Consider the following 23,526-nt stretch of genomic DNA (forward strand, 5'->3'; position numbering starts at 1 on the left):
TACGAATCCACCTTGCCGCAACACATTTGGCAACTTTTATCTGAACAGGACAGCTGCATTCTCGATGTTTGAAGTGAAATGTCAGTCTCTGCTAATGCAACAAGACTTACATCACTAATGATGCCTTGACACTTTGAAGAAACAACTAAAGCCTAATTAAAAATTCAGATTTGTTCTCCAAAGCTTCGTAATATTAACTACCTTTCCACTACAGCTTTGCTATATCTTCCCAAAATGTTTCAGGAAAAGAGGGTGGGGGTGGGAAGTAAAAAAGCAGGATGAAAAACTGCTGCAGTCTTGGGCATTCACAGGCCCTTTTTAAAAATGTTGTTATGGTTGGAACCCAACCAACACACAATCATGTAAAACAGATGAGATTTTACTTCACTGCCTTCTACTCTAATTATTGTAGTGTACAGCATTTCTAAAGGGCAATGGGGCCCATAAAGCATTTATCACCTTCAACTTTTTAGTTTTTCATTTGTTTGTTTCCATTTTTGTCAAATTAGAAATCAAACAATTTATTCAACATCAACCAGAAACCCAAGAATAAAAATTTATCCCAATACATAAATGGATTTATTTTACTTAAGTATACATTTGTATCATCCAAGTAAATATGAAATTATTACCATCCAAAGCCTGTTTAATTTGTTTTTTTTTAAAAAAAATAACCATTTAATTTGATGTTTCATACACAACTGATCTCCAGCATTCAGTACTGTGATCAATAGTACCCAGAGCATAATTACTTGCACTGCACACATATCCAGAGTATTTCAAAGGGCCTCAGTATAACCCTGTTTTGCTACTGTGCAAAATATTTAAGCACATAGGTATTGCCATAAACAGTCTGGTTAGATTTCAGCATGAACAGGAGCCATGAGCATGCTGCCATATCAGCACCCATCCTGAAGCCAGTGCAGCTTAGTTGTTAAAACTGGCAGACTCTAATCTAGAAAACTAGCTTTGATTCCCCACTCTTCCATGTGAGTGGCAGACTTTAATCTTGAGAGCAGAGTTTATTTCCCCACTCCTACAGAAGAAACCTACTGTGTGACCATGGGCTAGACACAGTTCTCTCAGAAGTCTCACAGTCCTACCTACCTCACAAGGAGTCTGTTGTGGAGATAGGAAGAAAAGGCAATTGTAGGTGAGACTCCTTACAGGTAGAGAGAAGTGGGGTATAAAAACCAAATCTTTTTCCTCCATATCTTGCAAATTTCCAGACTGAAACCATAACTAATTTGGATCAAGCAAAATAAGAGGCCTGGCTATGGGTATGTGCATGGACCATACATTCTTCAAATCTTCCCACCATGCTGTGAACTCATATTCATGTGATTTTGTGAGAGTATGTGGGAAACTGCGAACTACTGAGCCTGGAGAAAACACAACTGCACACAAGCACCAAACAAACCAGGCCTTACTGTATATGAGCCGTACAACAAAAGTAACAAATGACTCTATTATCATCATCAGACTTTGACCCAGATCTACAGTCCATAACACCCAAATAATGAAGTATGTCTTAGATATTGTGAGATATCTTTCAGAGAAAACCACAGCATAAAGGATGGAGCTAGGTAAATTTACATTCTGACCCAGAACCAAAATAGAACCTAGATCTTTCAAGAGCTTTAATCAAAATATGGTACTTGGATCTTTTTGTGAGCAGCTTATCTTTTCATGAGATGCATCAAAATTACAAGTAAAGAATACTGATGACTGTTGACACAGAATAAAATGTGCTGTTGCATTTTAAAATGCACCTCTGCAATAGTGATAACTGAAATTGCTAATAAGAAAGTACAGACATGTGGTCAAAATGCCCCTTCTCATTTTAAGTATTTACAGGTACCAGTTATATGTTGCTGAAGGCAAATCTCAGGAACCTGCGCTGAGCTGGAAAAATGGAAATATGCAGATATGCCATGGTGAGGTCTATGGAAGCCATGAAGTCTTGTGAACAAAGTGCTTTCATTATTGATCTGAAATGTCTGTGGACCATGAATTTGTTTAAGAACTTTAAATCTAGAATTTCCCTATAATCCTTATTTCTCTTGGGGACTGTGAAGAAAATCAAGTGAATTCCTGATGATGTTTCATAGTGATTCAAAATATGACCTCAATGTTTACTAGGTAAAAAATGGCTTCCAAAGTCTGCAAGTGTTTCTCTTTCCATATGCATATTGGAGATAGCAGAAACCTGTTTGAATTTTACTGTTAAACCCATTTTTATTGAATCCACTACTCACTGATCCAAGCTGAAACAACTCCACTGAGGGAGCAAATGGCCTAATTTTCCTCCCAGTTGTGGGAATCTGGCATCATACTTTTTTTTTGTTGGGGCTTTTGTCCTGTACTAGAATTAAAGGGTTGAGGTTGGTTGTTTTTGTACTAGAAAAATGTTTGTCTAATCTTCTGCCTGCTTCTGTTCCAGCTGGGGCATCTTCTATTGCATAGTATGTTGGCTTCAAAAATAATGTGATGGATTATACCTTCTACTATCTCTCCTACATGCTCTAGGAATAGTTTTTTCTTATCTTTGGTTTCTACCAGGAAATCATCCAGGTTTTCTCTAAAGAGTCCCTCAAATGGAAAGGAAGCAAATATTAGTTTGGAATAATAATCAGCTACCCATGCTGAGCCACAGAAGGAAAAGAGCAGTATGCCCACAGTTGCATCAGCCATAAACATGACTGCTTTAAGGAGCCCTCCATTACCTTCCTTGATCTTTTCGTTCTCCTCCAAAATCAGCTGAACTAGCTTCCTAGCCTGAATAATGGAAGCCTTTGCAAACAGAGAATATATGTTTGATGTCCTAATTGCAATGGCTGAAGCCTCATAGGATTTTCTGGAAGTGTAATCTCACTTATGGTCCAGTTGGTCATATAGGGATCCATTCCCATCTTTAGTAACCAAGTCCCTTGAAAGGAGAGCTATGACAGCACCATCTATTAATGGAACAAGCAAGACAGCATGGTCCGGCAAAGAGTAAAACCTTTTTGCTAACCCTGGGTTCTGAAGTCTAGTCCAAGCAAACCACAGGAAGAGAGGGAATGTCATCTGAAGGAGAACCATAAATAATATCTTTTCTAGCTTCCTCAAGGGGAGGTGCAGCCTGCTCTTGAAGGAATCAAAATTCCTTCAACACTATGTGCTACTTCCAGGGGGCATTGACAAAACAAGGTCTGGGAGGGAGAAAAGGAGTCTCTACCTTGCTCTACAGTGGTGCTCCATCTCCACTGCAGCAATGAGTATCAAGCACCAGCATACACTATCTTTGCTGGCATGAAGGATTTTCCCACAAAAATTAGCTGCTGTCATAGAGCTGTCCTCCAAGGCACAGTCAAATTGTGCAGTATGCTCTTCTTACCACCTCTGTTCATCTGCTGTTGGTCATTCTTCTTTAGGTCTGTGCCTACATGACCACACCAGAAAACAGTCCCTCCCTTCTATTTTTAGAAGTGGGTTCCCATGCTCTTTGGAAAGGAAGTCATCCAAGGATTCGTTGCAGTCCTCCATGCTCTCCATTGCCTCAGTCACACTACCCTCAGAAGCAGGGGCAGGGGGGATCTAGTAGACCAAAAGGAGGAACTGAGGCCCCTTCCGCACACGCAAAATAATGCGTTTTCAAACCACTTTCACAACTGTTTGTAAGCGGATTTTGCTATTCCGCACAGCTTCAAAGAGCACTGAAAGCAGTTTGAAAGTGCATTATTCTGCATGTGCGTAGTGAGCCTGAGGTACAGAAATGAGGAGGTAGAAAGGAGAAGAAATAGACCTATTAGGTGCCTTTTGCTGAAATTGAAGGGGCTTTGCTTGTTAGCCTCTACCAAAAACCTGTTTTCCCTAATAAGGTAGGAAATGAACTGACAAAAGTTGGTGACTCTGCCCAGCAGACAGGAAGTCTCAAAAAAGCATATTCCTGCTTACTTGATAGACAGATGGGAATCACTCACATCAAGATGCCTCCCCCTCAGAGGGAGAAGGGGAAATAGGAAAAATCCTTTTGTGAGTAGTCTTTCTGCTAGCATAATCACAGAATCCAACCCAGTGTCTTTGACAGTGTAAACATGGAAACTGAACCATAGTCCTTGAATCCTTTCAACTGATGTGGTCTCAAAGTTTTGACAACTACTGCTACATCATACACTATGGCATCTGACAATATGTCCTCACTGGTCCTATACCACTGCAAAAAATCATATGAACACTGAGTACCCACGTGCATTATCATAACTGGTGGAGAGTATAGGTAAAAAGAAATGACTGTGCTGTTTGCAAAATATGATTAAGATTCATCATTATAATACTTGAACATCTGTTCACAGGTACTTCAGAGCTTAATTTTATTGTGCTTCTTGACTAGCATGCCTGGTTCAACCAAGGTACCTCATTTGATAAGTTCTCTTTCAACAATGGAGTTATACACATTTTTATCGATCATCTTTGTAGATACTATTATTTCAGTAACTCCTTTGTTGGTACTTATTTACATAGCAGGGTCACCGCAAAGTCTTGACCAGTTTCTAGGAACGGATTACCAACACAAAAAGTTTCTGAAACAAATTCACTTGAAGTGACTTGTGTTGTTCACATACATGATTAGCATCTAACACTGTTATTCATCCATTTTTTTCAATTCCTCAACATATGTTAGGACAGCAAACCATTCACCATTTCCTTACGATAAGATTTTGAGTCAATTCCACTTATTCATCTTCACGACATCTTAATTTTTTGAATATATTTCTTTTCAAATAATTGTTGAGAATAAAGTTTGTTTTATGAATTACAAACTTACTAATGTGGAAGACCTGGAAATTTGGTCCACTGTTACTTAACTTGACGAATAGGTAATCCACCATTTATAGAGGTAATATAATCAATGAGGGGGAAAACCACAGAATCATCTATTTCGGAGTGTCATATTATGGAGAATAACTGCTACTGGCAAATGGATGACAACAGCAAGGACAACTTTGAGGAATAGAGCCTTAATGCCAAACTAGCTGAGACATTTTTCCCTCAAGAGAGACAGTAACACAATGATTAGACTAGGATATCAGAAACCTGCATTCAAACTTCTGCTCTGCCATCCACACTGGTTGGGTGATCTTGGACTAGTCATACACATTCATCATAACCTATCTCACAGTCTTATAGGATAAAATGGAGAAATGATGTAAGCTGCTTTCGGTCCCCACTAGGGAAAACGGCAGGGTATAAATGAAGTAAATTAATAAAATAATACTCAAACATGGTTTTCTCCTAGGATTATGTGGAACATCATAAGATAAAAAGATCAGGGTGGTAGTGGAACTATTTTGATCAGAAGTTGGTAAAGTGCCACTGCAGTTGCTTGGTATAGACTTTCTGGAATGTGCTATACTGAGATAGGCTTCTGCACTATGAGAATTAAATATTCCTATACTCACAATGATGCCTGTGAAAACCATTTCCTTTCAACTCACTAAACAAAGATTTGAACACAAGTTTACCTAATGAAAAGCACCAAACATTGTGAGAAGTCAGGAAAATGTCATTGTAGAAATCTTGCAAATACAGCAGCTGATTCATTGTGATTACTAGAAACCTGAATGTTGGTATACAAGGGCCAATGTACAGGTCTAGAATAGATTTGAAACTGACTATATAACTAGTATCTGCAATCTTGCCAAAGTGGGCTTTTTCATTTCTCCCAAGTTTAAAGGATTATTTAATATATAAGGAACTGCCAGTATTTTACTGAGAGTTCAGTCATAAACAATAGATCACATTACTGAAGATAAACTCCTCCAGAATCAAAAAGCAAAAGTAAATATATAGATCTGAATTTTATCCTTAACCTTAATTATTATAACAATGCAGAAGAATGCAATGCAAGAATGATATTACATATCCCTAAATTACCACATATAACAGAAAAGAATTGTGTCCCAGACAACATCTAGTAATACTGAAGTTTTCTACACAGTGTTTAATCTGAAATTATTCTTTCACACATGCAAGAGTAATTACTCTTTCACACCACTTGATGCTATATAGTCCTGACTCTCTCAAACATTTTAAGGCGGGACCCAATATTTATTTATTTATTTATTTATTTATAATCAATTTTATATACCGCCCCTCCCCCGAAGGGCTCTGGGCGGTGAACAACATAATCATAACAGTAATAGCATTAAAATTCCAATTAAAACAGCGAATTAAATAATTTAGGACCTATTTCTACATTTAATGTACTGTTCATGACCTACCTGCAGTGGCGTACCTGCCAGAAGGACATGGGGGGGGTCAACTGACCCTGGGCACCCCCCATTAGATCACGTGTCCTTCAGCCAGTGGGACTTGGCTGAGAAGTGGCCTGCAGCAGGTTCCCAGCCCGCCTGCTCCTATTCTTTCTTCCTAGTTTACAGTCTGAGAACCACTGCTATGGCTAGATACTTATCTGATATCATCCAGTTAATCCATTTATCTTTGCCTTTTGACAGCCTGTTTTGGAATCCTCTGATTTAGGAGTGTTGATCTCATTAGTTATGAGAGCCAGATATGACATAAATGTGACTTGGTTAGGCTGGGCCCTAGGAGTGGTGGCTGCCTTGGCTAGCCCCAGAATGGAACTGTGGGGAAGCCTGGACTAGCGATGCAACAATGGGGTGTGTGGTGGTTGCCTTGAGAGGTCTTCTCAGGCCTGAAGGCCAGCTGAGTCAGTTGCCTCAGCTAGTTTGTGGGCCTGATAAGCCCCCAAGGGTCAGATGTGGCCCCCAGGCTGCATGTTTGACACCCCCTGCTTTAGCTAGCCAGACTCATATATGCTGTAGGCCACATTTCTTCATGAGCTCCAATGATACTATAGTTGATCTTTAAGAAGTACTAGAACAACTGAAGGGATTTCATTATTTATTTATGTATTTACTTCATATATACCCCATGTTTCTCTCCAATTGGGACCCAAGGTGGCTGACATAATTCCCCCTCCTCTATTTTATCCTCACAACAACCCTGTAAGATAGGCTGAGAGTGTATGACTGGCCCAAAGCTACCTAATAAGCTTCCATGGTGGAGTAGGGGTTCAAACTCAGATCTCCCAACTCACAGTCTCTCTAACCACTACACCACACTGGCTCTCAAATGTAGGGTCAAGCAATATTTTTAGAAGAATGTTATATATAATTTTATGGATAATTAGAGACAGTTTATCTGAGCCTGTGTGTCAGTCAACTGCATTTGACCAGTTTCTTGCACCATTTCTTGAGTCCCAGCACAAAACTTCCTGATGGTTTGGCTTTGTGTTACTGGGAAGAGCTTTGGACTAAATTATCTATTGGCATACACTTTGTCAACAGAGCATTAAGCCGTTTGTAGAAATATATATTTTACCCTTCTCATTTCATTCAGCTTCAGCGATTTTTAAAGTGTGTAAATAGCACAGAAGCCTTTAGAAAGACGTGCAATTAGTTTATGTTGTCCTCTTAAGTCAAACATATTCATGATTGTATAAACACTACTGCGTTAAAAAATCTTGGGAGTTTTTCTGTTTGGCAACCACAACAGTTCTTCACATGTAAAGTCTCCAGCCAGCACAAGGCTTTATCCAATTATTCTGTAGTCCCAAATCTGAAGTGATCTGAGGACCTTAGAACTTCTTTAACTCAGCATTTGCTTTAAATAAAAAACACCATGCCATTTAATTTCATGACAGTGCTACATACTACCATACAAACTCAAGCTCTTCTCTCCCTGGCTCATTCCGCACATGCAGAATAATGCACTTTCAAACTGCTTTCAATGCTCTTTGAAGCTGTGCGGAATAGCAAAATCCACTTGCAAACAGTTGTGAAAGTAGTTTGAAAAGCATTATTCTGCATGTGCGGAAGGGGCCCCAGACTAGGTAATATGACCTCAAATATATTATGAGCTGGAAAGATGTACTACACTTATTTCAGTTAAATGAATACGTATGACATACGTATATGATGTATGAATACGTATGACACACAGTTTGTGAACACGTTGCAGTAATGCCGTAATATTCTGTATTATTAATATAGAAGAAGAGTTTGGATTTAAACTCCACTCTTCTCAACCATAAGGAGTCTCAAAGCAGCTTACATACTTTTTCCCTTCTTCTCCCCACAACAGACACCTTGTGAGGTACACAGGGCTGAGAGAGTTCTGAGAGAACTGTGACTAGCCAAGCAGACTTCATGTATAGGAGTAGGAAAACAACCTGATTCACTAAATTCCACTATTCATGTGGAAATCAAGCCTAGTTCTCCATATTACAGTTCACCACTCTTAACCACCACACCACCCTGGATGAAGTAATCAGATACACAGGAGTCCCATGGTGCAGAGTGGTAGCTACACTACAGCAGTCAAAACTCTGCTCATGACTGAGTTTGATTCCAACAGAAGTCGGTTTCAGATAGCCAGCTCAATGCTGACTCAATCTTCCATCCTTCCAAGGGTGGTAAAATGAACACCCAGCTATGGGCAAACCACCCATAAACAAAGTATGTCCAGTAAACATTGTGATGTGTCACCCCATGGGTCGGTAACAAAATGGTGGTTGCACTACCTTTATCTTTACAATCAGATATGCAGTCAAGAGTGTGTGTCTGGAAGTGACCTGCATATGTATACGTGCATGTACATGTACCACATATGGCTAATGATTAGGCACACATTTTTATACTAGCCAGATCCTGGAAGAGTGGTAAATCCCTAGTCATGCACCAAATCCAGATACAGTGTTCTGTCCCATCCCACAACCATTTCTTCTGATGTTTTCTGCCTTCGCAGATGTCCAGATGGAATGAAGTAGAGGTGAATCTCTGCAGTAGGAATGAATAGACTTGTCTCCACGTCATTTAATGTTGTTCACAGTACAGAGATTTGCTTACCACTACAGCATTTCCCACCTTTAAAAACAGATGTTGAGTACCAGAACTGACTTATTTCAATAAGAGTTATGATATAGTAATATTCTACTGGTGTCAGGTCCTGTTTATGTATTTGACAATTTGGAGTCATATCTGCTGCTTTTTAACTTTAACAAATTTAACTTTAACAAGTTTGAAGCATGTCCACAGTAAGTATAAAGACGAGAATATTATTGAACTAGTTGGGAACATGCACCAAACATACCAGGGAGCCATTTCTGCCATTACTCTGGGCATACTGAAAATGTTCATTTTCTCACATTCTACTCACACAGGGTAGGAAAACAAAACTGCCACATAAAATGTAGATTTGCATTCTTTGTCTGCCATCACCAACCCCCTATGTTGGGAATCATGAGCTTTCATCCAGGCAAACGTTGTTGTCCTTATTACTATAGCTTCAATAAAATATGTATAGTTACTACTGAGCATTAAATATGAGCGACGCAGTTCAAAGGATGCTGTTTATGGAATAATCTCATGAAAGACTGTTGTAATAGAGGCACCATAGGATACGTCAGTGGAAACACTTTTGAGCAGAAACCTTAATGCACAGGATCAGATGGTCAGGCGGATCACCACATTCACCAATACCAGCACCACATATTTCTGGAATAAAAAGAATCATCAACCCATTACATGGGAAATGTGTGTGAACATTTCCTAATTCATTCAAAATGGAAAGCAACTGTGGGAAGCTCCCAGTTTCATTTTTTTTAAGAGAAAGAAGGTGGAGCAACTTATTCCTTGTTCTTTTTCCTCAGGTTCTCTTCCATTCAAAATTGTTCCCAGATGCCTTTCACATTCTATGGGGAGGGCTTGGGGGTGAAAAATGGTTAAACAGCCTTTCTTCCTCCACCAAATTTTTCTGGTCAAACTGAGCATCACAAATAAACGGAACTACTGATGCCAACACACGTTTTCAGAGAAACCATCCACACACTGAAAATAAAAATGAACCAAGCATCCATGTAAGTGTGCACAGAACTGCGGTTCTATTTCTGATATTGATTAAGCTGCTTCATTGGTCTCTAAAGAAAGAAATCTTCCACAATGCTGAAGACAGGTCTGTACAAAGGTAAAAGTAAAGGTAAAGTTTCCCCTTCAGTTGTGTCCAACCCTGGGGTACCACTGCAAGCAGTGATTTCATAGGCAAGCCGTTTTTGTGGGCTAGTTTGCCATTGCTTTCCCCGGCTATTCTTTACCCCCTAGCTATGTGCTAGGTACTCATTTACTGACCAAGGAATGGATGGATGGCTGAGTTGACCATGAACCAGCTGCCAGGATATCTGACCCACAGGGGGCTCGAACTCCTGGCCGTGTGAGTGGCAGTGCAAGCACTTAACCACTACGCCACATGGATCCTATGTCAGTACAAAACATTAGACCAAATATTAGTTTCAAAAATATTCCACCGGCTAGCACTGCTTAACAAGAAAATATCAAAATCTCTCACCACCTGCAGTTACATTTCCATGCCTATATACTAGATATATCACTGAAAGGCAGACTATCTTGTAAGCATATAATAGCATATTGCACATTATTGACATCCATGTTATTTTGCCTTTGTGAACCAAAACATTCAAATATTTGTAACAAATACAGCAACATATTTTGTTTTAAATAACACTACCAATAAACTTCCTTTGGATTACGTATATAGCTTCCAACTAATAGTAAGATATTATCATTAATATGAATAATCATTTATATATTTATACTATTCACATTATAGTTTAAATTTATTGATTGTTTTCAATAAAAATCCAGTCATTTAAAATAATGCTAAATAAACATAAGTATACTCATGTAACTATGTCATTAGTATGCCAAAGCAAATTAATATATTTGTACTAAGAACCGCACATCTCTAGTAAAAAAATTATGCCTCTACGTGCCACAGAAAATCAAAACAACTTGTAACTGCATCTTGATGTTTAGAATGATGTGTCTTGCCACCATGCTCATTCTCAATGCAGCAAATGTGGATTGCTGCTCACTATCAAGATGTATATTCTCACCAGAGAAATTTTGGTATATTGATCTATGAATTACAAAACCAGTTATTACAACCAGATAATTTTTTAAAAAATGAAGAAATTAAACACAGCTATATTCTAGGAACAGAGTCAAGGGACTGCACAAAATGAAGTATCAGAATTATGTGGTATCAGAAGTGACAGGAGACTGTGGAAGGTATAGTTTCCCCCCCACCTCTAAAAGTTCTGCTGCTCTGATTTTTACTATGCACATATGCTCACTACAGAATCTTCAGAAATGCAATCTTCCTTTAGTTCACCCTCCCACGTTTCCAGCTGTTTCTCCAGTACCATTTTTTAAAGAGGGAAGGGGAAGGTTGGCCTTTTCCATTCTCTTCATGGGCTATCTTAAAATGGTCTCACTAATCTGGAAACAGCAACTTATTTCCTTATATTCATACTATTCAGGCTGCATCATACCTTTCCACTTCTTTAAATTATATTGTCCTCTTAATCCAAACACTACAGTGTGAACTGTTACTGTTCCGTACCTAGTTATCATTGATCTTGAATTCTCAACTGGAACATTTCATTCTCTTTTAGCTCTTTCTCCTTGTCTGAAAATTCTAAAGTAAGTTTTACCTCTTTACCATCAAAGGCCCTCACAATCTGGTACTCATAATCCCTATATCTCTAGTTATTAAGTTTCATACTTATTCCCATCAGGCAGTCTCTGATTTTAGGCCTTCTTTCACTAAACTTTCAAATTAGAGTGCATAAAAGTCTCTTACTGTACTTCTAAATCTTCCATTTTCAGTTAGTTTAGTTAGTAAGATCCTCCCATGCTAAGTAGCATTTTTAATATATTTTAATTAGGATGCACTCCCAATCATGCTCATAGGATCATTGGGCAACTTAGTATCATATCAGCGTTTTGACTGCAGACTTCTCAGGTTAAAAAAACATATCTAGTTACCACATGAAATAATAACTAAATTAACACACACAAGTTCAAAGGAAAATCAACAAAATTATCATATTGTACATTTCAGTATTTTTACTCAGCTGACTTTCATCTGCAGGAACTTGAAAAAATCTTGGGGCAGGATTTGAAACATAAGGTTCAAGTGTGAAACATGAAATAAGACAAATCACTTTCTAATATATAAAGATCACCAAGTAAGCTTTAAAACATATCTTGATGTCATCTGGCTTCATATTCCAAAATTAACAATAATGTACTTTATTTAGAATTAGACATTCACCTTGAATACACTTTAAGATACAGTACTTAGTGACAGACACTTCATCATCCCAACTCAACACACTGAAGCATTAACATGAAAAAGTCATTCAGGAGGTGTGCATTTTATTTGCCTTTATAAAGATGCAATGTATACACACAGTGACATGACATACACCATGAAATGAAACCATTATAAAATAAGAAAATCAGTTTAGAACAGTAACACCACTGCACTTCCACAGTCTCTACATGCTATACAGGTTTTACAGCAGGGGGAAGAAACAGACCCTTAGCTCTTGCATGGGGAAAGAAAGGGCCTCCTGAAATTCTACATAGTATACAATGTATCAATAATTTACTGCTATCTATCCTGTTAAGAGAAGTCATTTTAATGGAGGGCTTCTTACTATAAAGGAGTACAGAAGCACTGACAAAGCCCAAGACCTAGGTGAGAACTGAAATAATATTTCAAAAGAGAGTAGAAGGAAGCCAGTTTGAAGAAGATAAAGGGCCATTTGGGCACAGACCCCCTGCTGCTTCTATAGAAGTGTTGTCTTTTCAATCTGGGAGGCTATAAAACTGCCTTCCCCACTGAAGGTACCTTGCATTTGCAGAGTGTTTGGGATCCAATTTCACCTTTTGTCAAGGGAGGCTGCTGTTGGTTGCTGTAACACAGCTATTAGCCTCCTTTACAGAAAACACAATAGTCAAACTGTCATTAATATGTACCACAAAGGCAGAGATAGACTATAATTACCAATCACTTCCCTCTCCCTGAACTAGGGCAAATTATCCAGGGCCAGAAAATAAGTTTCCCAGTTCTAAATTTAAACATTTGTATTTCACCACTTTCTTCCATAATTAGCTGGAAATTAGAGAAATTAACACAGCAGTTGAAAGTAAAAGAACTGAACCTCCCAATTTAAAAAATCTGTCCCGCGTTTCACTAAGATATAACTCAGTCACTGGGCAACTCGAAAGTGTTAGAAATAATTTTAAGTTATTTCTCTTTCTGAGATTAATATTACCCAAGTAGCTCCAAAAGAATGAAGTCTCATTAGAAATCTCGCTTCAGTGGTTCTAAGGTAATCTGGCTGCAACTACAATCTTCTAACCAGATTTAAGCAGCGCAGACGACACTAACTCCCCCCCCCCAAATGTGACAAAATTGGATGGCCTAAGATCAGAATTTCCACGAGCGATTCACAATGACGCGGGTCTTTGCAAAAGGGGAGCAAGTTTAGCGGATTCTTAGTCGTATGCCTACCCACCAAAGTCTCTGCGCCCAGGAGGCAAGAGGCTGAAACAGTGAGCTCATGTTTCAACATTCAGCTATGCTTTTCATATGAAACGATTCAGAAACTGCTCTGATCAGAAGTCAGCAATTGAGGACCACCGAGCACAAACTCCTGCTGCTTAGAAACCCCGCGGCCCCATCGACGACGGCGGCCAGGAAGATGCCATCCGGGGAGAGCCGCCAGCAAGAGAGTTCCCTCTCAAAGAAGCCCCGCAACTTGGGGAGCCACGCTGGTTCAGCATCCAAAAAAGCAGGGGGCATCACCGAGAAGAAACGCAGCGGGGGGAAAGGGCCGGGGAAAATAGGCGAGAGCGATCTAAGCATCCAAAAGAAAGTGGGAGAAAAACAGGAAGGACGGATGAAGGACTCGAAAAGACAGAAGGAAAACCAGGAAGACGGGAGAGAAAGAGCCGCGGAGAAGCCAGCAAAAGGCAGAGAGTTACCTGCATGGTCACAACGCCTAGCTCCTCGGTGGCCAGCTTCCTCATCTGAGTGGCCAAAACTTGTGCCTCGTCCAAGATGGAAAACTCCGAGTCGGCGGCGCTGAGCCTCCAGAAGAGCGCCATGTAGACGACCCACAGGGGCCGCTGGCTCGGGCTGCCCCTTCTCCAGGGGAGCGTCAGGCCGACGGAGGAAGGGCGAGCCAGTCGGGCGGCCTCGTCGAGCTGGGTCGGCCTGCCGGCCATGGCGTGAAGGGCGACTTTTGGAGCGCCCTGGCGGGGAGGGTGGCCACCGCGGAGCTCCGAGCGCGGCGCGCAAACTTTCCCGAGTGCCGCCCAAAGTTCGGTGCGGGATTGCGGCTGGAGGGGGGGGGGAGGGAGGAGGGCGCTAATCCTCGGGGCTCCGAGGAGAGGCGGGCGGCGCCTCCATGCAGGGGCTACCGCGGGCACCGATCTGGCCGTGGGCTCTTCTCCCAACCCGGTGGGTCTGCAGGGCCGCCCCGTTGCTCCCGGCGACGGACAACCGAGCGCCTCCCTCGCCTGCACTGCGCTCCGACTGCCGACTGACAACAGCGGTGGTGGAGGCGAGCGGCAAACTGCGGAGCAGGAGGAGGAGCAGGAGCGGCAGGGCCAGGATCGGAGTCACAGAGGGAGAAAGGGAGGCGTCTGGTGCCACCAAGCTGCGCGCCGGCTCTTGTGCGCAACAATGAGTTCATTAGCATGGAAAGCTTGCGAGGACCTCGCCGCTCTCCCCGACCGCCTCGAGACGTTTCCAGGGAGCCTTTCCGACCCTTCTAATCCTGCGTGCAGCTCGTAGGCAAACTTGGGTCAGGCCTCTCTAGGGTCGCAAGTGTTCACCTGTTGGGCTGGAGAACCGGTGGAGGATTTCGTATCTGTTCCTTCGTATCTTGTCGCTGCTTTCAAATGTAAATGTATGTGAATTCCCGACAGCTTAGCATGCCAGCGCTAAAACCCCATGAAAATGTAGGCAGGACAAAGGAGTTCGTCTTTGTAGTGCCGCAGGACTCCGAGTCCCCGGGGTTGCACTTACCATTCCTATTGTTACAGTTCCATCCAAGCCAGCCACTTCCTCTGTTCTCCAGAAACTTTTCCAAGGAGGAAACAGAATTCTGAAAATCGGGCTTTGCTTCATCAGGGCATGCATTCTTCCACCTGTGACTATTCCACCACCTATTTAATATACCCTTGTAATGTGGCATTCCTAAAGGTTAGTCTATAGCATCAAGAACACCGGCTGCTAATCGGTGCACTCAGGATATGGCACTCTTATTGACCAGTTTGTAGCTTGTTCACCACTGCAGGGGGTGGAGGACAGGTATTGGGGAAGGCCTTGAGAGACAGCACATTATCTTGTCCCATGCATTCCTGGACCACCAACTGCAATAAGCTGCTGAAAGTAAGGTTAATTTTGCCTTGGTCAGCTTGAGTGTCCCAATTACCTAATAACTGTGAGGTTAAAATGGAACTCTGGCATCCTTGAGCAAAGGATGGAAGTGAAATGGAACAGAACCATCGCATCTTGCAAACAGCATAGTGAAACTAAAGTATTTGAAGAAACCTTTGAACAGGGGTCTGGATGCAGTTATAGCAAACACCAGTGGCCATTGCAAAATATTTTTACAGATCTGGTAAGAATTTATCAGAATTAAGAAATTTTCATTGTATCTATAATTCTGCCTTCTAACAAATATCTCTGATATCAAAACTTCAGAGAGGAACCATCAAATATTTTTAAGCACCTAGTCAGTGTGGTTTACTGGGAAACCGAGGCTTGAATCCCTGCTCTTTGAAGGAAGCTTTCTGGGTAACTTGCAGTCACGCAATATAACTCTCACCCAGGGGTCACCATAAGTCAGTTGTGAGTTTATGGTACTTTACACACAAACAGTGCACTTCACAGGGTGAAATGGAGTGAAGAATGAGGTTGTGAGCTGCTTAGGTTCCTCAGTAGGAAGAAAAGTGGAGTATACCGTAAATAAATATTCCCTACTGCTTCCCCAAATCAAAATCACATGTTTGTAGTCCACATTAATGAATGCAAAATATCTACTTCTTCCCATGGTGCCATATAAATAATTATTAACCCAAGTAAGAATTCCTGTTCCTTCCAACCACAAACATGAGTTGCAAAGTTCAGTCCTTTGCTGTTCTTTAATGACTCTGTACATGACATGGACTAGTTAACAAAGTTGACAAAACCAAGCAGTGAGGCTCTACCTAGTCTATAATACTTCAGCCTGCATGTAAAAAATTCTATGAGCTGGAGGTGACAAGACACAGCACCAATGTGGTGCTGCCTCACTTCCTCCAAGAGGACATGCTGGTGGCATAGGGAACAAGAAAAAGCTCTGAAATTCTCCCACCACCAAGAAACTCCATAGGGCTTATAGGACTTGTGCCATCAAAAGGGGGGGCATAAGTCTGAGGGCTGGGGTGCAGAGTCCCACCCCTAAATCCCGGGAGGAAGCTGATTAATTTCATCTTTGCCCCCGGGAATGCCCCAACCCCCCCCCCCCTGACACTGGCATCTGATCAGGATGCCAGTGCAGTCCCACCGCAGTCTGGACTTCTGGGTTTTGTGGCATGGGGCTGAGGGATGGGCAGCCACTGGCACATCTGCCACCTCCACGGGGGGAAAGCCCTTTAGCCCCCCTCCCTTGGATGAGGGTGTTAATAGCCTTCCATGTTTAAAAAAGCAAAAAATCTATTTCCCACAAATATACTTTATTTTATATATTCTCTACAGATAGTACAATTCAAATGATCAGTATGTTCCCTTTCCCATTGCCTGAAGAGGTAGATTTGCTAACTTTCTTGTTACCTGGTCTCAGCTAATCTGGTCATGCTGATCTGAGTTTATGTAATCTCATGGTTAGATTACTGCTTCTTATTACATGTGGAGCCACCCTTGGTGACAACCCAGAAACTACAACTGGTTCAGCATGTGACAGTCTGATTGCTGCTGGAGACTGGATGCCAGGAACATATGTTGCCCATTTTGAAACTGCTTCATTAACTTCCAGTTTGTTTCCAAGTTCAGTTCAAGGTGCTGATGATGATCTTTAAAGCCCTCCCATGATCATGATCCACATATTTAAAGGACTATCTCATTAAATATGTTCCTGTGTGTCAACTATCTGTTGGCTATCCCACAACTCAGGGTGGCCTGCTGGCCATTGGCCTGTGCCTTATTCCTCATGGCTCTGGCTCTGGGGATAATCTCCCTGAAGAGGGTGGGGACCTTCTTGGATATTTTCTAGAAGCACTACAAGGACTGCTTGTTTGCCAGGGCATTTGAGGGGGTAAGAACAGCAGGCATCTTTTGAGGGGGTAGAGAGAAGGATTTGGGCCTTGTTATTTTTTTCTTTGGTTTTATCTGGGGATGTTTTAATTATTGCTTTAAACGACCTCGAGCCAAGAGGAAAGTAGGGATACAAATGTTCTAATTAATACATAAACAACAAGAAAAATTGCTATTTTGTTCTCATGATTGCATAAATTGTCAGGCAGGAGTTGGCTCACATATTTTATGAGGTATTGAATATATGCCCTGAAGCGATAAGAATATCCATATCTGTTCAAAATACTACCACTCTTTGTTTATGATGAACTGTCCTGTATACTAAAACTGGGAATTATATTTGAATGGTTAATATTCTGAGAACACATTTCATTGTAAAAGGTGAACATTCTCAAATCTTCCATGTATTTTCACAAGGGGCTGCATACTCTTGAGCAAACATTTACAAAGCCCCAGAAAGAAAATACAGGAGTACATATAAAAAATCTAACTGATTGAAGTAGTGACAGCTTCTATCCTGGGACAAGCAACTTAAAAGAAAAACACTGGGAAAGACTGAAAAGTATGGTGAAATAGCTCTTTGACATCCAAATGGTAAAGCAATCTCCCGGGAAGTCAAGAAACAATTTGAAGCAATGCAGAATTATCTTTTAGATATGTACCAGTATTATCTACCCACTATAATGGTAAATATTGGAAGTAATGAGGAACCCCATGACAGAACTATTACTTATGAAATCAAGTTTGGAAACCAGTGCAGAGCAATATAAAGCCCAGGCTCTCAGAAGCCCTTCTAGATTAGCATAATTATAATTACTTCATTGTTAACTTCTTCTGAAGAATATAGAATGGTCTTCAGTCCTTCCGCTACTCCCTGTTTAGTGCATGCATCTCTGAAGTGGGCCTAGTATTGCAATTTTAAACTTTTTAGGGCACATTTTGTGGAATATTTTGTATTCAATTAACTCACTTTTCGAGCTTTAGTTTACATTTGGACCCCAATAACTAAAGATAGTTATGACTCTCACTACAATATTAGATTTCACCTTACTATTAGGAAGAACTTCCTGATGGTAAGGGCTGTTCAACAGTTGAATATGCTGCCTAGGAGCGTGGTGGAGTCTCCTTCTTTGGAGGTTTTTGAACTGAGGTTGGATGGCCATCTATTAGGAGCGCTTTGATTGTGTATTCCTGCATGACAGGGGGTTGGACTCTATGGCCCTTGTGGTCTCTTCCAACTGTATGATTCTACTATGCGCACTTACTTGGGAATAAATGCCACTGACAACAACTTGCCTCTGAGTAACTATGATTGTACTGTGAGGCTGTAATCCTATGCATGCTTTCATGAGAAAAAAAACCCTGCACACAGTGATACTTTCTTCAGAGTAAAAACACATAGGATTGTATTACATAGCTCATTGACAATCATGGGAATAATGTTAATGTTAATGATCTAATGTGTTACCCAAAATTGTGGAAGTCTTTCCCTTGTAGAGTGGGGAATTAGTGAGAGCAGACTCTTGGCTTAGCAAAATGTCAGGCAAGCTTGGGGGTCTTTGTTGCTTATGTAAACAGAGATCAGCTTTTGCAAGAAATTCTACAGGACAGCAAATAAAGTTTAACAAGTTGAATTAGGGATAATAGGGGTACACAAGCACACAATGAATCGGTTCAGCAGAACACACAAACAGTCTGAGGATACAAGCAGTGTTGAGTGGATAGGTTTGGAACAGATGAAGGGAATTGGGGAGGAAGGGTTATAGGCACCTGAACTTGGAGCGGAGTGATCCAATGAACAGAGCTAAGCAGCCTGCACTTAGCTCTGGCAGAAGAAAGCACAACATGTTGTGGGACAGTATCAACAGACACAGAGATGTCTAGAGATATTTGACAATTGCTACTGGAAGAGGGGCCTTCTTATAGGGAAAAGGAGGCTCTCAGGGTTATGCTGAGTGGCCCTCAATCTCTAGGACAAAGAAGAATCCCACCTTTCCACCGAAAGACAAGAGACAGATATTAACCTTAATGGTTTGAGTCATTAATCTAATGGTTGAGGCTTTAGCTTGATTAGCTTGGGAATGCATGAAGATGGGAGGAAACTGATGAAATTACACTGGTTGTTGTGGGTTTTCTGGGCTGTGTGGCCGTGGTCTGGTGGATTTTTTTCCTAACGTTTCGCCTGCATCTGTGGCTGGCATCTTCAGAGGTGTATCACAGAGAAAACCCACCAGGAAAATACAGCAAATGCTACGCTCAGCAAAGGACAAGAGAGACCCCCACACTTCTGCAGGAGTATATCGCATACCCTGTAGCTGTGGAAAGGTCTACATAGGAACCACAATATGCAGTATTCAGACCTGCATTAAGGAACACGAGAGACACTGTCGGCTTAACCATCCTGAAAAATCTGCAGTTGCAGAACATGTGTTAAACAAAACTGGACATAACATTTTATTTGAGAACACTGAAATTCTGAACAATTCAGAAGCTTACTATGTCAGACTGCACAGGGAGGCCATTGAAATTCACAAACACCAGGACAACTTCAATAAGAAAGAAGAGACGTTAAAAATTAGCAAAGCCTGGCTCCCAGTACTTAAAAAAATGGACTGATAACCCCACCCGCAATACAATGCACTCAACCACACCTTTGCACAGCAAGTTCCACTCAAACACTTAATGACTGGTTCCCCACCCTGGGACATGGACAATATACCACACTAAACTTTCCCTTCTCACTTAGACACAGTGTGAAACAGACTTCCCTCTGTGATACACCTCTGAAGATGCCAGCCACAGATGCAGGTGAAATGTTAGGAACAAGATCCACCAGACCACAGCCACACAGCCCGGAAAACCCACCAGAACCAGTTGAATCCAGCCGTGAAAGCCTTCGACAATACATTGATGAAATTACAGTTTCTATAACAATGACAATGTAAATGAGGACATTAGAGAGAGTAGTTAGTGGAAGAAGTCCTTGGATTAATACAACATTTGGTAGGAACACTCAGGGCAAACACATTAACAAGTCCTTTGTCTTCATGGAGTAGATAGTCCAGGGCGGGAGATGGGAATGCTCTCCAGGGCAGGGTCATTGTGTTGTTTTAATCCCTTCAGGAAAGGTGTGAGATAGGCCGACATGTACCTGCCAGAGGGACATGTGAGGTGACATGTTCCCCAGTGCCACCCACACCCCTTCTCCTTTTCCCCACCACTGTCTTTCAAGAGGCTGCCTCACTGAGGGCCAAGCATGGGCTGCCCCTGGCTGATGAGGCTGGCCCATAGGCCTTATGCCTCCCCCCTCCACGCTTGGTCCATGTATCTTCTGCTGCCCTCCCAGCCCCAATGGAGCCTTCGGGGGCGTTGCATGTGGGCTGGCGCCTGTCTCTGCAGCGCTGCCTGGCCACCAGCCTGCCTGGGAGCACCAGCCAAGGCCAAGGCCAGCCTCCCTGCCTGGCTCCCAGGGGCATAGGAGGCCCTGAGCTGTGCCCCCCCCCTGCCAGTCCTGTCTGCTTAGCAGGTGGGTGAGCTGCTCTCCAGGGTGTGTGCCATGTCCGCCGGGTGACTGCATCGGGGTGTGGGAACGAGCAAAAGCGGTGAGGGCACAGTGCAGACAGCCCAGCCTAGCGGGACGGCAAACGGGCGGGCAAATGGTGGCAGCGGCTCCCCCCAGAGTGGGCTTGTGCTCTGAGGCCAGTGAAGCTGGTTCCAGGGCGCAGGCAGTGATGGCAATGGCCATGGCTGGTGAGGCATGAGGATGGCCCCTACTGCTGACAGGGAGGCCGTAAGTGAAGCCAGGCGGGGGAAGGGGCATGAAAAAACCAGGTCTTGTCCTGGGCGCCATGCCCCCCCCCCGAAAACTCTGGTCTTTCCCCAGGCACCATTTTCTGCTGGTATGCCTCTGAAGATAGGTGTTTTGCCTGGCAGATGTGGGTGAGGACATGTTCAGACACCTTTTTCAGTGTCCTTGTGGGTGCATTAGCCAATGCAGAGACTAGGCTCCCCATTTTGGCAATGCACTGCTAGACACTGCTAGGGTTGGCAGGATGAGTAGAGACACTGCTACCTTAAAAGCAGAGTTCCCCCCACCCCACCATTGGTTGGACTGGTAACAACTGGTTCCAAGGATAGTCATAACTAACTTTAATCAGAATGGGGCCTGAATTTGTAAAATGACAAAGGAAGGAAGCTTGCTTACATCTGTACATTCCAGAACATTCCTTCCATGAAAAAATGCAATATTAAAACTTATTTTTTAAAGCAAACTACATTATGTACTCTGCATATGTGGGATTTTAACACATTTGCAGTACCCTGTTGTAAAACTCGTTTGAAGTTTGTCTGTCTGTTTGTTTGTTTTGCAGCATCTCTGACAGCACCAGTGGCATGATTTTCTCTAAAACAATTTAGCTTTTTTATTCGGCATGTTATTATAGCCTTGGGCAATATTAGTAATTCACTCACCTCCATTATGCATAAAGCCTCTGCAAAGCACTGGATTGCAAACACTCCTTCTCTTCACTTGTCTGTGGCTCAAGGTCCAGCTCATTTCTGAATCTTTGAAACTAAGGAAACACCTTTCAGGACATTATTAAAATGTAGTGCAGCTGTCAGTTATTTATGGGTTTACATTAGGGAAGCATTTGCCTTTCTTAGTGTTCTGTCTGATGGTTACACATTCATTTTCCATTAGAGAGTACACCTTTCCTGTTTCCAGCCTGGATTTCTTTATCCCCACTCCCCACTATGAAACACATGTTTTCTGTTTCTTGATCACATTCTAGATGTGCCATATCCTCACCTGTAAGCATATTTAAAATGCAAGTATCCCTGCCCAAATATCTCTGCCTATTGTAACTCCATGGTGTCTCTCTGTATGCGTTAACCGCAGTCAAGTCACTTCTGACTTAGGTGATCCTGTGAATCAATGTCCCCCCAAACATACTATTGTGAACAACCTTGCTCAGGGCTTGCAAACTGAGAAATGTGGCTTCCTTAATTCATCTCATATTGGATCTTCCTCTTTTCAGTGTATTGTTCCCATCTTCAGCCTTTCCTAGCACCTGGCATTTCCTCATTCCATGTAAGGTAATAGTCTTTGTTGTAAGATTTCCAGCATCAACTTACTTGTGTGAGAAATTAATGCAATGGTCCTGCAGTTGCTGCAATCTTTGAGATCTCTCTTTCTCTTTCCCTCCCCTCCCTCCCTCCCTCCCTTTCTCTTTCTTCTCTCTCTCTCTCTCTCTCTCTCTCTCTCTCTGGTATTGGAATGACAAATTTCATTTCTGTGGCTTGGAATAGCTCTATTGATATCCCATCTGCTGCTGGTGATTTGTTTCTCCCAATTGCTCTCAGTGCAGCTTTCACTTCACTTTCTAAAACTATAGTTCTTCAAAACATTGTTCTTTGAAGGACTCTGTCATCCATTCATTTCTTCTGTACAATTCTTCAGTATATTGTTCCCATCTTTTCTTTATTTTGTCCTGTTTAGTTAATGTATTTCCACAGTGATCTTTCAAAATGCCTAACCTAGTGGTGTCTGTATTGTGATGCATTTTTAGATATATTCCTTTTTAGAAGCTTATTTTTGCTTTTTTTTTCAGATGAGTATGTGTGCCTATATCATAGCTTATATCAGAAGAGAAACTTGTAAATCCAGAGTGTTGTTCAACATAAGCCATTACACACACACACACACACACACACACACACACACACACACACACACACACACACACACACACACACACACACACAAATTGTCCTCTCTTGGTCAAACCAAGGATTTTCTAAACCTTCACAAGGGTCTGTTAAAGAGTGCTTGGGGATCTGCTGCAGAACTCTTGAACTTTGCAGAGGATTCTGGGGGTACACACTAAATTCACAAAGGATACTAGCCAGAATGTCCATGCTGCTTTTCTATGCAAGATAGTTCTGTATAAATTAATTGTGTGTTCTAAAACATATATTCCTGTAGAGGATCTGTAACAGTGCTATCTATCAGGGAAGCTTGGCAGCTCTTACTGACCCTCGTGTGAAAAAACCCTAATAAGCTAGAGAATTCTAACAGTTCCCAGATATTCGGCTCTGCTCCCTCCTGGCCACAGTTGTCAGAGTTGCTGCCCCTCCTTTCCCTTCTTGGGAAGTTGATGGCTTGTCCTCGCTCCCAGTGGTCAGGGAACGGGTGGTGTGGAGAAACACAGGTGGCACAAGCGGTTAGCTGACACAGCCACAGGGCTGGGCCTCAGGCCAGTCCACGAGAATCTCCGTGCTGCTGTT

The 23,526-nt window shown here is 42.0% G+C and overlaps 1 protein-coding gene across 2 annotated transcripts in view; it reads right to left on the reverse strand.

Annotated features, from left to right (window-relative positions):
* CACHD1 (cache domain containing 1) overlaps positions 1-14,492 on the reverse strand; it is a 152,300-nt gene extending 137,808 nt beyond the window's left edge. For both annotated transcript variants that reach the window (XM_048496091.1, XM_048496090.1), the window contains exon 1: positions 13,923-14,492. In XM_048496091.1, the coding sequence (XP_048352048.1) occupies positions 13,923-14,165 (243 nt within the window). In that variant the 5' untranslated portion in view covers positions 14,166-14,492. The remainder of the gene's footprint in view (positions 1-13,922) is intronic.
* Between the last annotated feature and the right edge of the window lie 9,034 nt (positions 14,493-23,526).

Source organism: Sphaerodactylus townsendi, linkage group LG05 (assembly GCF_021028975.2).
Source record: "Sphaerodactylus townsendi isolate TG3544 linkage group LG05, MPM_Stown_v2.3, whole genome shotgun sequence".
In the NCBI taxonomy this organism is placed as follows: Eukaryota; Metazoa; Chordata; class Lepidosauria; order Squamata; family Sphaerodactylidae; genus Sphaerodactylus; species Sphaerodactylus townsendi.